This window comes from Typopeltis vanoorti, chromosome 23 (genome assembly GCF_054136105.1).
Source record: "Typopeltis vanoorti isolate ZY-2024b chromosome 23, IOZ_Tvanoo_1.0, whole genome shotgun sequence".
NCBI lineage: Eukaryota > Metazoa > Arthropoda > Arachnida > Uropygi > Thelyphonidae > Typopeltis > Typopeltis vanoorti.
In genome coordinates, this window is record NC_143571.1 from 25,017,765 (window position 1) to 25,031,027 (window position 13,263).

At 37.9% G+C, this 13,263-nt stretch overlaps 1 protein-coding gene across 3 annotated transcripts in view; it reads right to left on the reverse strand.

Moving 5' to 3' along the window:
* The window catches only part of LOC150093698 (kielin/chordin-like protein), a 1,333,292-nt gene that overhangs the window by 200,342 nt on the left and 1,119,687 nt on the right, over positions 1 to 13,263 (reverse strand). For all 3 annotated transcript variants that reach the window (XM_090412628.1, XM_090412627.1, XM_090412629.1), the window contains 2 exons: positions 8,407 to 8,500; positions 489 to 662 (listed from right to left, as the gene is read on the reverse strand). In XM_090412628.1, the coding sequence (XP_090268754.1) occupies positions 489 to 662; positions 8,407 to 8,500 (268 nt within the window). The remainder of the gene's footprint in view (positions 1 to 488; positions 663 to 8,406; positions 8,501 to 13,263) is intronic.

Here is a 13,263-nt window from a genome sequence, read left to right on the forward strand (position 1 = left end):
GTTTTGCTAGCTTGGGTCTCCCACGATGAGTCTACTGACTCCATGGAGATACCCGTAATAATAATAATAATAATAATAATAATAGATAGTGGAATACGTATCCTAATCATAGGATACTTAGAAATGTAACACGTAAAGGTTATTGTTTTTAAGGCTGTTGATTCAAAAATTATTTGATGGGTAACTTTCATGCAAATTCTAATTTCTTTACTATTATTTTCTGTAAAAATACCACTTTAATTACTAAGTACAGACTTCTCTTCATAATCCTATTCTTGGTGACATACATGGTTAGTAATTTTGAATATACTGTATCTTGCCCACCAGTTCTTAAAGTTTGATAGTATCCTGTTATTGGTGTTAAAACATAATAAATAACTGTAAAACAAGCACAGTAGTTAATCTATTTTATGAAGGTGTATATTTCTGTAAATTCTATAACCTAGCTATGTTTCATAAGAGGTTGCATATGATTATTTTTAACTTACTAGGACATACTGGACAACACTGGCCAGGTACAGGCTGAGGATTGCTACATGGAACAATACAATGTAGTTTTGCACAAGACACAACTCCTCCTTGACACTGACAAGACATACATGGGTTTGAAGATGAAATCCAACTCATGCCATTTTCATATTCCTGTCCTTCATATACACAGCCTAAAGAGAACAAGAAAAAAAAATTGAAAGATGTGAGCACGTGCCAACATATAGTTTGAGTGAAAGCTATTTTTTTTTCACATCGTAAAAAATCTTTTAAATTATTATTGTTATTGAAAAACTATCATGGATTCAACAGATTAATCAGGGACACCTCAGAACTGACAACGTATCTATCATACCGAACTTGTATCGTGCTTAAACTTGTTCACAATCTTAGCATTCACAGCTAGCATTTCTCCATTTTCTGTTGGACCTTTCTGTTAAGACAAGAGCACCAGTAGCCAACAACCCTTTTCAGTACAAATGCAAATGCATTAAACTTACTTCTCCTCTTCCTCATTTATTCTATCTACCTCTGGAATAACCTCCCTCATGAAGTGTTTCACAACAACCACTAAATCCTGAAGAAAAATGTCAACAGATTTCTTCTTTCTCAATCCTCACCTGCACTCCATAAACAACACTGGTGTGCTGCAGTTTCTTCTACCTCTCACTCATGGAAAATTATATAAATATATAAATTCTACTCATCCACTACTCTTTATGTTGCAAACAATTATTTCTCACTTCCCTGTTCGCAATCTTCTCATATAATCCTCAGGGACATCTTTGTGTTCTCTCTCTCTCTCTCTTTCTTCCCCTCTAATTTATATACACTCGTTTCTATAAATTAAGGAACAGAGAGAAAAATTATGCCAACTTTGGGGGGGGGGCACATATCAAAGTCAGGCACATTACATAAAAAGTGATGATGAGTCTAGTTATCATAGACAAATCAGTGGCATTATCAGCAGCATATGAAATTGAGCCATGGCATATTCAGCCAGGGAGCCATAACTGCTTTCCTTCTAGATGTAAGATCCTCTTTGTCATGGACATAATTCACTATTAACACATAACAAGTTTTGCAAAGTGACCCCTAAACATCAAGTCATTGTCCACTCCCAGAACTCTCATCTTTTCCATCTCCTTCAAAATATCCCCATTAATCATATACCCTGCATCCAAATTGCCTACCAAATTCAAAGAACTTACATTTGCAACATCAAACTAATAACTTCACTCACTCGCCTACTTACAGAGTTTATTCAGATCTTCCTGTAAGGCCATACATCTGCTCTACCTCATAGTTCTTTCCTACTTTGCATAATTTGCAAAAGCTGCATGTCTCCCATTATGTATTCCAATATCATTAATGTAGATGTTAAGCAATAAACAGACCCTTGAGGCACATTGCTAGTGACCTTCCTATTTTGGAATCCCCTCCCCCCACCATACACAACCTGCTGATACCTATTTGATAGTCATTCACTTATCCCACTCACTAGTCTCTTATTTAATTCCATCCATTCTAATTTAGTCACCAGCCTGTTATGTGTGAATCTATTAAAATCCATATAATCACTGTATATATACTTCTCCATCTCTCCATTATCTTGATTTTTGTTGAAGTATTGAGTGTTTTCTTTGATTAATTATTGTAATACAGCATTTAGTAACATGACTATAGAAATATTATTATTAGTTTTTACTACTCTTAAGAATGACACCGAAAACTCATCACAACAAGACAGTGTTTAAAGCACAAGTTAAAGTTGTTACTACTGAGGAGAACCTTTGTTACGATGAGCAGAAGTATTGCTGCAGTGATGACGATGTGATGTTTTAAGGATACTTGTGACATAAAGATTGAATAATATAATCACGTAAACACAAGAAAGATATTTAATTAACCAAATATTTTGGTCTGGAAATAGCAGACCATCTTCAGTGGCACTACAAGAACAGTTTTTAAAAAAAAAATACAAGGTGGAATACTAACAATAGATCATTTAAAAATAGAACAAGCCGCGTGATGTTATATCACTAAGTATTAAAGGGAATATTTTTAAGCAGAGACATGATTGAAATAAAGATATTAATTAATAATATTAAATAACATAAAATTAATATGAATTAATGAGTTATCCTGATTAGACTTTCCCAGATTTTTGATATAGATATACAGTCATTCCGATTCAGGTTAGGATGATAAAGCTCTATGCTTTCTTTGATTAAAAGTTCAAATTTATAGCAGGATCTATGTAAGAGGAGAGTTTTTGACCAAGGGATGTTGTGGTTAGTTTCAATCCCGTGCTGAGCCAATCCAGATTTTTCAGGTTTGTTGTGATGAATGGAGGATTGATGTTCTTGGATTCTTTTTTCAAGAGAAGGTCCAGTTTGTCCAAAATAGGAGAGATCACACTTGCAGGGAATTTGATAAACTCCAGGAAGAGACATTTTGGACAAACGTTCAGTTTGTTCAAAATGTCCAACCACCCTGCATGCAAAGAAACTACTCCTCACCCACTTTCTCACAGTTTTCTTTCGTAACTTCCAGGGATGGCCTCTTGTCATGACTCCTTCCTGCTGTTCAACAAGTGAAAGAACTCCCCAGTGTCAACCCTGTAACCACCTCTCAACAGTTTAAAAGTCTCAATCAGAGGGTGGGGACTGGGAGATGTTGAGACAGTTGAGTGTGGCAAGTGCAAGAAGAATGATTGTTATGGGAGATTTTAACTACAGCAGTATAGATTGGGGAAAGGAAGATGCGTGTAACAATAAGGGAATGGAATTTCTAGAATTCTTGAGGGACAAATGTCTTAGGCAACATGTAACAGAGGGAACAAGAGGTTCAAGAGTTTTGGATTTGGATATAGCATCAGAAGAGCTGATAATAACTGAGATGACATCTCTCTCACTAGTTGGAGAGAGTGACCATATGGTTTTGACTTGGAAAATGAATAGACATGCAGGAATTATGTGGGATGAATCATGAAGAGTCAATTATGTGGAATTATAAAGCAGGTGATTATAATAGTCTTAGATGTCAACTTCGGGAAGTTTCATGGAGGGAGGACTTGGAAGGCTGGGATATTATTAGTGCTTGGGAAATTGTGAAGGAATATTTGTTAGCAGCAATGGTAAGCTGTATTCCACTAGTGAACAAGAGGACACAATTTGGAGTAAAATGGATGACAAACAATATTAAATAGGAGCTATATGCGAAAAAAAGACTATGGAAGAGATATAAGGAGACAGGTGAAGAGAAGATGTATGAAGAGTGACTAGTATGGTAAGGAAGGTGAAACTGGAATATGAGAAAAGATTGGCCGTTAGATCCAAGGAAAATCCTAGGGAATTTTTTAGCTATGTGGTCAGTAGGAGGAGAAATTACTGTGGAAGAATGAAATTGTGGGATAAAAATGGGAAAAGAGTGACTGATGCAGAGGACGTAGTGGAATTGTTCAATGAACACTTTATTGGAGTATTTCATCTTGGAAGAGTCAATTTGAATACAAGAGGGATAGAGCAGGTTAGAGGTTTAGAGGTGCAGGAGGAGAGTGTGTTCTACACACCGAGTACTCTGCATGTTAGTAAAGCTGTGGGACTAGATGGTATTTCACCACGAGTTTTTAGAGAATGTGCTAAGCAACTGATGTGCCCGTGACCTGGCTTTTCAATGAAAGTCTGGCTGCGGGAACAGTGCCCATGAAAGGTGTCTAATTATAAGCCAGTTTGTGTGTCATCAGTGGTTAGTAAGATCTTGGAGAAAGTAGTGAGGGACCGTATACAGCATTGAGCAGATGCAGGTAATGTTATCAGTGAGAGTCAACATGGATTTGTGAAGGGGCGCTCTTGTTTTAGCAATATGCTAGCCTTTTATGATAAAGTTACAAGAGCATTAGATGAGGGAAAGGCATATACTGCCATTTTCCTAGACTTAGCAAAGGCAATTAACAAGGTGCCACATGATAAGCTGATATTCAAGTTGCAACACATGGGTCTGGATGTCAGATTGGTCAACTGGATTCAGGATTGGCTGTCTGATAGGTATCAGAGATTTGTGTATGGTGGAGCAATATCAAAGAGGCAGAAGGTTACAAGTGGGGTTCCACAGGGCTCAGTACTGGAACCTATATTGTTTAACCTTTATATCAATGACATTGTCCGTGCATTTCAAGGGGATATTTGGTTGTTTGCAGATGATGCGAAGCTGGGAAGGGTTATTAGTAATAGTGCAGATGCGGCAGCCCTGCAAGAGGATTTGAATAAGCTAGATAGATGGGCAAATGAATGAGGGTTCGGTTTAATGCAGCAAAATGTAAGGTCTTAAGGTTTGGGAAACATCGATGGGACACTGCATACTCTATGGGAGGAGTTATACTGGAGGAAGTATCTGGGGAAGACAAGGGATCTGGGGTTGATGATTGATAGAAACCTGAAATTTAAGGGACATATTGCAAAGGCGGTGAAGGTAACACAGAGGATTCCTGCAATAATGAGAAGGACGTTGACCTGCAGAGATAAAACAGTTATCATTCCATTGCATAAGACCCTGATCAGACTACACTTGGACTATTGTTCTCAGATTTTTTCTCCAGGATTTCAAGGGGATAAATTAACTGTGGAAAGGGTACAAAGGCGGATAACAAAGATGGTTTCAAGACTGTACAAGGATAGTTATGAGGATTGGCTGAGGGAATGTGGGCTGCAGGGTTTGGTGGATAGAAGAAGTAGAGGGAATATGATTGAGACTTTTAAACTGTTGAGAGCTGGTTACAGGGTTGACACTGTGGAGTTCTTTCACTTGGTTGAACAGCAGGGAGGAGTGATGACAAGAGGCCATCCCTGGAAGTTACGAAAGGAAACTGTGAGAAAGAGGGTGAGGAGTGGTTTCTTTGCATGGAGGGTGGTTGAACCATGATATGCATTGCCTGATGGAGTGGTGAGAGTGAGAACGGTCAATGCATTTAAGGAATGAATGATAGACTTTGTGTTTCCTAGGAGGGACCTCCCTCAATGAGTTTTGATGGACTTGTGTTTCTTAGAAAGGACCTCCCACGATGAGTCTTTTGACTCCATTGAGGCCTGAATAATAATAATAATAATAATAATAATAGTATCACCTCTCCTTCTTCTATCCACCAAACTCTGCAGTCCACACTACCTCAGCTGATCCTCATAACTAACATTGTACGGTCCTGACACCATCTTTGTTATCCTTTCCACAGACAATTAATATAAATAATTAAACAACAATTAATAATTCATCTCCCTTATTTCTGACACTCCTGACATTCATAAATAAACATAACAATTTAATTCTTAGTCTGCAACCAGTCCTAATCATGCTGTTCTCCATCTATGGCTTCTCCTCACCTCCGCCTTTCTGCTCATCTTTTGCCCTATGTAGCCACCCATATTCAATTTCCATGTATTCCTTTCCATTTCGTTTCATTTCTACACTGACAATAAACATATATGCATTCATTACCATTTCTAGAATCGACTCTTCTTACACCATGTCCCCCTGACATCCTTCCTGGCCCACACTGTTTCCCTGTCCAACTTGATTTCCTGTTTTCACATTCTCTTCTCCATTCACAACCAAATCAGTCTCACCTAGTTCACTCTCCTGCTCATTCATATCATCTTTGACTTCCGCTGATACTTTGTTTGCATCACTGATTACATTTCCTTCCAGCAGAAATCTTTCTAAATGACTCAACTCCAAAGCCATTCAGATTATTATTATTTGACACCTCCAAGGAGTCCGCTCATCGAGGGAGGGCACCTACTCCACAGCTCTCCATCTCCACCACTCAACCTCATCCACACATCATCCACTGACCGCATCATCTACTATCCACCACCACAACTAGTATTTTCACAGACAATCACAAACATACACCCACAGTGGGATTCGAACCTGCAGCCTTTTGGCTGGAGAGCAGATATGCTAACCACTTGGCCAACCAGGCTGGCAGATGCAGTTCATTGCTCTGATACATCTCTATTTGTTCCTCAATCTTGTCCTAGATGTTTATAAACTTCACTCCTTTCTCTTCACACATTTCTGTTAATATTCCATTCCAGTATGAGAGCAGATATGCTAACCACTTGATCAACCAGGCTGGCAGATGCAGTTCATTGCTCTCATACTCTATTTGTTCCTCAATCTTGTCCTAGATGTTTATAAACTTCACTCCTTTCTCTTCACACATTTCTGTTAACATTCCATTCCAAACACTCCTTTGCTCTCCACCACAACTTATCATTCTCATACCTGGGCAACATACAAACTACCACAAATTTCCCTTCTTGCCACACTGTTGTCTTTCACTTTCCTGAATAATCTGCTGATATCTAATCTCACACTTCCTATGCCCAACCAAATCATTCTCTCAACTATAACCACTAACTTTCTTGCATGCTTAATTCTCATATCTAGTGCTGCCATCACCCTGTTCATTTTCCCTGGAAAACATACCTTGTGAGCTCCCTCTCTCTCATCCATGACACCTTTTATGACAGAATCTCCATACAGTGTTATTCTTGAATCATAAGTTACTTCTTTCTCTCCACTATCTTTCATTTTATTCTTTCACAGTCTTCTGTTTTCATGCAAGATACATCTAATTTCATTCATACATGCCTCATTTAAATCATTTTGTTCTTGAATTCTTGCATTCCAGAAATCATTCCCACTGTTGATTCATCAGTCTGACTTTTTTCCATTTCCACAGTCACACCAGCTCTTACTCCATCAGGTCAAGCATGCTTTTCCCTCTATAATTACATCTGATTTTCCTTTTTTAATTATTTCTGTATTTTCAATTACATTCTCACACTTACTCTTCTGGCTATCATTCTTAGTCTTACAATCACTGCCTTTTGCCTTTTTGTCTAGTATTCATCATTTCTAGTTCCCAGCTTCCATTCAAATCACTGAAATTGATTAATATATCATACTTTCTACAGATCCCTCATGCTGTCACTTCTCTTTTTTAATCTCTCAACAAATGCATCTGCCACATTTTACCATGCATACATATTACATTCCTGGCAACAAACCATCTTGGTAAAATCCACACCACTCAACACACTTGACTTTTGTGCCTTGTTCTTACTACAATTGTGAACTGTTATTCTGAAAAAGTGCAAATTAATTATCTTTGAAATGCAAGTTGTTCCTTACAAGTTGCATTATTTAAATCACTTTCTATTACTCAAGTAGGCAAGCATACTTGAGTTACTTTCAAACTACATAAAATATTCTCAACCTCTTTTACCATAGAATTTCTACAGATTTAATATCTTATAACAAATCTAAAAACATAATCAAGCAAGGGATTTGATTTTGCTTATTAGAATCGCCCTCTGTATTCAGTGCATTCACCATTAATATTGATTCATTTATTTATATTGATTAGTGCAAAAATCCTAAACCAAGTCATCGAACAGTGCCATTAAGGCATAGAGCCGACACTTTCTTAAAGAAGTTATAGAGTAATACTACTACTCTAACTAAAGGTTAGAGTAATATGTGGGAGACCACTAAATTTTCTGTCAAACTGCAACTATAAGTAAATGATAATTCATTTTTTCTTTTCTTTTCAAAGAGAAGACATTTTAAATATTATAATATTTTAAAGCTTGAAGTGAACTTGAATGCATGTTACAAATGCATATTTGCATTTGAATATGTAAGTGCCTGGATATAAGTCATATATTAGTATGACATGTTACAGTCACATGTAAGATAAAAAAAATAGTCATTATAACATCTAAAGGAAAATGATATTAAAGGAAAATATTTTTCCATTCTTTCATCTTATTACAGTTAGCAAGGGATTAAAAACAAAATGGGTTCAGTGAATTTACTATATTCCTGAAATGAAAATCCAAAATAACGAACCTCTACATATTTCACAACATTTCCCTGGCGGTCTTGTTTTCAGAGGACAACCAAGTTCTGGACATACTTCAGTTGTGCAGTGAACATTACCATCCTAGGAAGACAAAATAATTAATAATAGATAGAGTGTAAGTTTGATAAAATGTTACCACATGAGGGATAAAATGATTGAAACTTTATTTAAGTGATGCCATATGTGATATTAACAAAAAATTATGGAATTCCATCTACTTATAAATAAATTTATAAAGGCATCATCTGGTATCACTAGGCAAGCATTGCAAACAATACATGTCATTAATGACATAGATTTCTCAAAATGGTTCAATGTTTTGGATGTAATATGTATGAATGGCGAAATGTAAGAGATGTGTTTGTGGGGAGACTAAACAGGAGATGTAAGAAAATAATTTGTAGGAAGTGTGATATTTTGTCAGACTATAAGTTAATGAATGTGAAACAGACTGAAGGAATGAAAGATAGTGTAAATGAAAGAAAAGGGAAATGGAATGAAAAAACCAGTAAGAGTGAGGGAGTAAAAGAATGAAAGAATGTAAATGCAAACTCAGCAGAACAAAGGTAGTGAGACTACAGGAATTATTATTATTATTATTACTACCCCAAGACCTCATGGAGTCAAAGACTCATCTGGGAGGTTCTTTTATCAAACACACAGAGCTCATCATACTGTGTCTTAAACACACTCAAAATCTTTGCAGACACCACACTCTCAGGCAAGGCATTCCAATCATCTACAACTCTACACGAAAAAAACCTGCCTCTCACTCCCCTACTCACATCCTCTTTATACAGTTTCCAGGGATGGCTTCTGGTTCTCCCCTGATCTCCCACTATTCTCTGTAGAACTTCTCCACCATTGATCCTATAACAATCTCTTACCAATTTGTAGGTCTCTATCATATCTCCCCTCTTCCTCCTGTTCACCAGACTCTGCAAATTACATCTTCTCAATCTTTCCTCATACTTGACATTCCAGAGAAACTACCTTAGTCAGTTGCCTTTGGACCCTTTCCAACATCTCTTCATCCTTCTGAAAACCTGGTGACCAAATCTGGGCACAATAGTCCATGTGTGGCCTAATCAAAGCCTTATACAATGGAACAAGAATCTTCCTACTTCTACACGTCAGTGTCCTCCACATCATTCCCAGAAGCCTTTGTGTTGTCTTCACAATTTTGGCTATGTGTTGCCAAAATTTTAGATCCTTATCCACTATCACCCCCAGATCTCTTATTTCCTCATGATAGACAGTGACATTGTCAGAATGAAAGATTTGATGAAACAGCTATTCGAAACTAAAAATGAAATGAGGAATAGGTGGAGTGATAATAGACATTTAGTGAATTCATACTTAGAGGAGAGAAATGAAAGCATGCAAAAGAATAGAATGCAAGAAAAAAGGGTAAAAGAGATGACAAGTGATATGAGAATAGCAGTGTATGGAGATTCCATTGTTAGAGGATTGGTTAATGAGAGTCCATAAAGTCTGCTATCCAGAGAGGAGAATGAGCAAGATAATTCATATTTTGAACATGATGGAGTGAGTAAACCTGAGAAACTGTTGATAGATGTAAGTGCAGATTAAAATAATCTGCACTAAGTCATCAAATTAAAATAATTTGTTCTTTTCTTTTATGATACATTATTATTATTATTATTATTATTATTATTAACATCTGAAATCCTTGGAGTCAGAGATTAATCATGGGAGGTACACACTATTGCACACAATGATCATCCAACTGTGCTTTAAACTGATTCAATGTGTCTACATTCACAACCCACTCAAGCAATACATTCCACTCACCAACCACTCTCCATGCACAGAACCTGTTCCTCACTCCTCTGCTCACACTCTCTTTATACAGTTTACAGCGATGGCCTCTTGTTCTACCCCTGCTCTCCCATTCTATGAAAAATCTCTTCCATGCCAACTTGATAACAACCCCTGACTAGTTTATGTCTCAATCATATCCCTCCCCCTTCCTCCTATTCTTGAGACTCTGCAACTTACATTTCTCTCAATCTGTACTCATTCTCCACATTACAAAGACCACTGACCACCTTTGTGAATCGTCTCTGGACCCTTTCCAACATATCCTTATCACCATAAACTCGGCGATGAAATCTGTGCACAATAATCCATAAGAGGCCTGATCAAGGCCTTATACAATGCCATCATAACCTCTCTATTTCATGTCAGTCCTCTGTATCATTGCATTATCTGATACAACTTCACAACTTGTGCAATGTAGCCCTTCAATTTCAGGTCCTTGTCCACTATCACTCCCAGATCTTACCTGCCCATTCATGGACTCTATTCACGTCCTCTTGTAAGGTCAAAGCATCTGCTTGACTCTGTATTGCTCTCCCCAGTTTTGCATCATTTGCAAACAGCTGCATGTCACTAGTTAAATCCATAAAAATATCATTAACATACAAACTGAACAACAATGGTACCAAAACTGACTCCTGCAGCACACCAGTAGCGACTTTTCTCTTGTGGGATACTGCACCCCAATATAGAGCTTTCTGATACCTACCTGACAGCTAGTCACCGAACCAACTGAGAAGTCTGTTATCCTCTCCCATCTGTTTCAATTTATTTACTAGCTTGTCATGTGGCAATCTATGAAAAGCTTTTGCAAAATCCAAGTACCCCACTGTATATACATCTCCCCTGATCCAAGGCATTTGTTACCTTGTTATAGTACCTAAGTAAGTTAGTGAAACATGATCTCCCCTTAACAAACCCATGCTGATAACCACAGAGAATACTGCTGTCATCAATCCATTTCTGTATCCTACTCTCACCAATTCTCTCTCTCTCTCTCTCTCCAGTATGTTCAACCACAACTCCAAGATATGCAGACCGGTCTATAATTTGAAACTCCAGCCATATAACACACCTTTATGCAGTGGAACAATTTTAGCCTCCGTCCACTCCCTCGAAACCTGTACTGTTGAAAGACTTTCATTAAACAGGCATGCCAACACTATCACTAAGGTTGATCACTGAATACCTCAACAATTTCATCTATAGCAGTTACCATTCTACCACTTTCATCCATTAACAATTGTAACAGTGGAACAATTTTACCCTCTTTCCACTCCCTTGGAACTTAAGTGTGCTGTTGCAAGACTTTTAATACACAGGCATGCCAAAGTTATTATTATTATTATTATTATTATTAAAACAAGACCTCATGGAGTCAAAGACTCATCTAGGAGGTCCTTTTATCTTACACACACATCTCATCATACCGTGTCTTAAACACATTCAAACTACTTGCAGACACCACGCCCTCAGGCAAGGCATTCCAATCACTCACAACTCTGCACGAAAAAAACCTGCCTCTCACTCCCTTACTCACACCCTCCTTATACAGTTTCCAGGGATGACCTCTGGTTCTCCCCTGATCTCCCACTATTCTCTGTAGAACTTCTCCACCATTGATCCTATAACAACCCCTTACCAACTTGTAGGTCTCTATCATATCTCCCCTCTTCCTTCTCTCCATGAGACTCTGCAAATTACATCTTTTCAATCTTTCCTCATACTCAACATTCCAGAGGTCAGAAACTACCTTAGTCAGTCGCCTTTGGACCCTTTCCAACATCTCTTCATCCTTCTGAAAACCTGGTGACCAAATCTGGGCACATTAGTCCAAGTGTGGCCTAATCAAAGCCTTATACATTGGAACAAGTATCTCCCTACTTCTACATGTCAGTGTCCTCCGCATCATTCCCAGAAGTCTTTGTGTTGTCTTCACAATTTTGGCGATGTGTCCCCTAAATTTTAGATCCTTATCCACTATCACCCCCAGATCTCTTATTTCCTCTACTTCCAACAATATATTCTCACCAAGCATAAATTCTGCATCCCATCTTTGTTTTCCAAATTTTAAAACTTTACATTTTGCAACATTGAACTCACATCCCCATTTGTTTGCCCAATCACTCAATTTATTCAAGTCTTCTTGCAAGGCCACAACATCTTCACTACTCTTTATGGTTCGTACCAACTTTGCATCATCTGCAAACAACTGAATATCTCCATCCAAATCTTCACCAATATCATTAATATATAAGTTAAATAGTAATGGCCCTAAAACAGACCCCTGAGGCACTCCACTAGTGACTTTCCTTTTCCTGGATATTGCACCCCCATACACAACTTGTTGATACCTATCAGATAGCCAGTCTCCAATCCAATGCACTAATCTAATATCCAACCCCATCTGCTCTAGTTTGACTGTCAACTTATCATGAGGTACTCTATCAAAAGCCTTTGCGAAATCCAAGTATATTACTGTGTATCCTTCTCCTCTGTCCAAGGAAGCAGTCACTTTATTGTAATAAGTAAGTAGATTACTAAAACATGACCTCCCTTTAGCAAATCCATGCTGTCCATCAAAGATTATACCATTGTTGTCAACCCAACTCTGGATCCTAGTTCTCACAAGCTTCTCCAACAACTTAACCACAACACCTGACACACAGATAGGCCTATAGTTTGATGCTTGAGTTCGATCACCTCCTTTATGAAGTGGCACAATCTTGCCCTCCTTCCACTCTTTAGGAAGGAGGGCTTGACCAAGTGCTTGACCAAGAACTTGACCAAGTGCAAGACTCGTATTAAAAAAATATGTCAAGGCAGGTGTCAACTCTCTGGCACACTCCTTCAGAATACGTGGTGATATATTATCAAGTCCCACAGCCTTATTTATATCTAGTTTACTCAACTCCCCAAACACCTCTTGCTCACTTACAGTCAGTCTCTCCTCCCCATCATCAACTGCTCTTAATCTCTCCATGAAGTGACATTCACAAGAT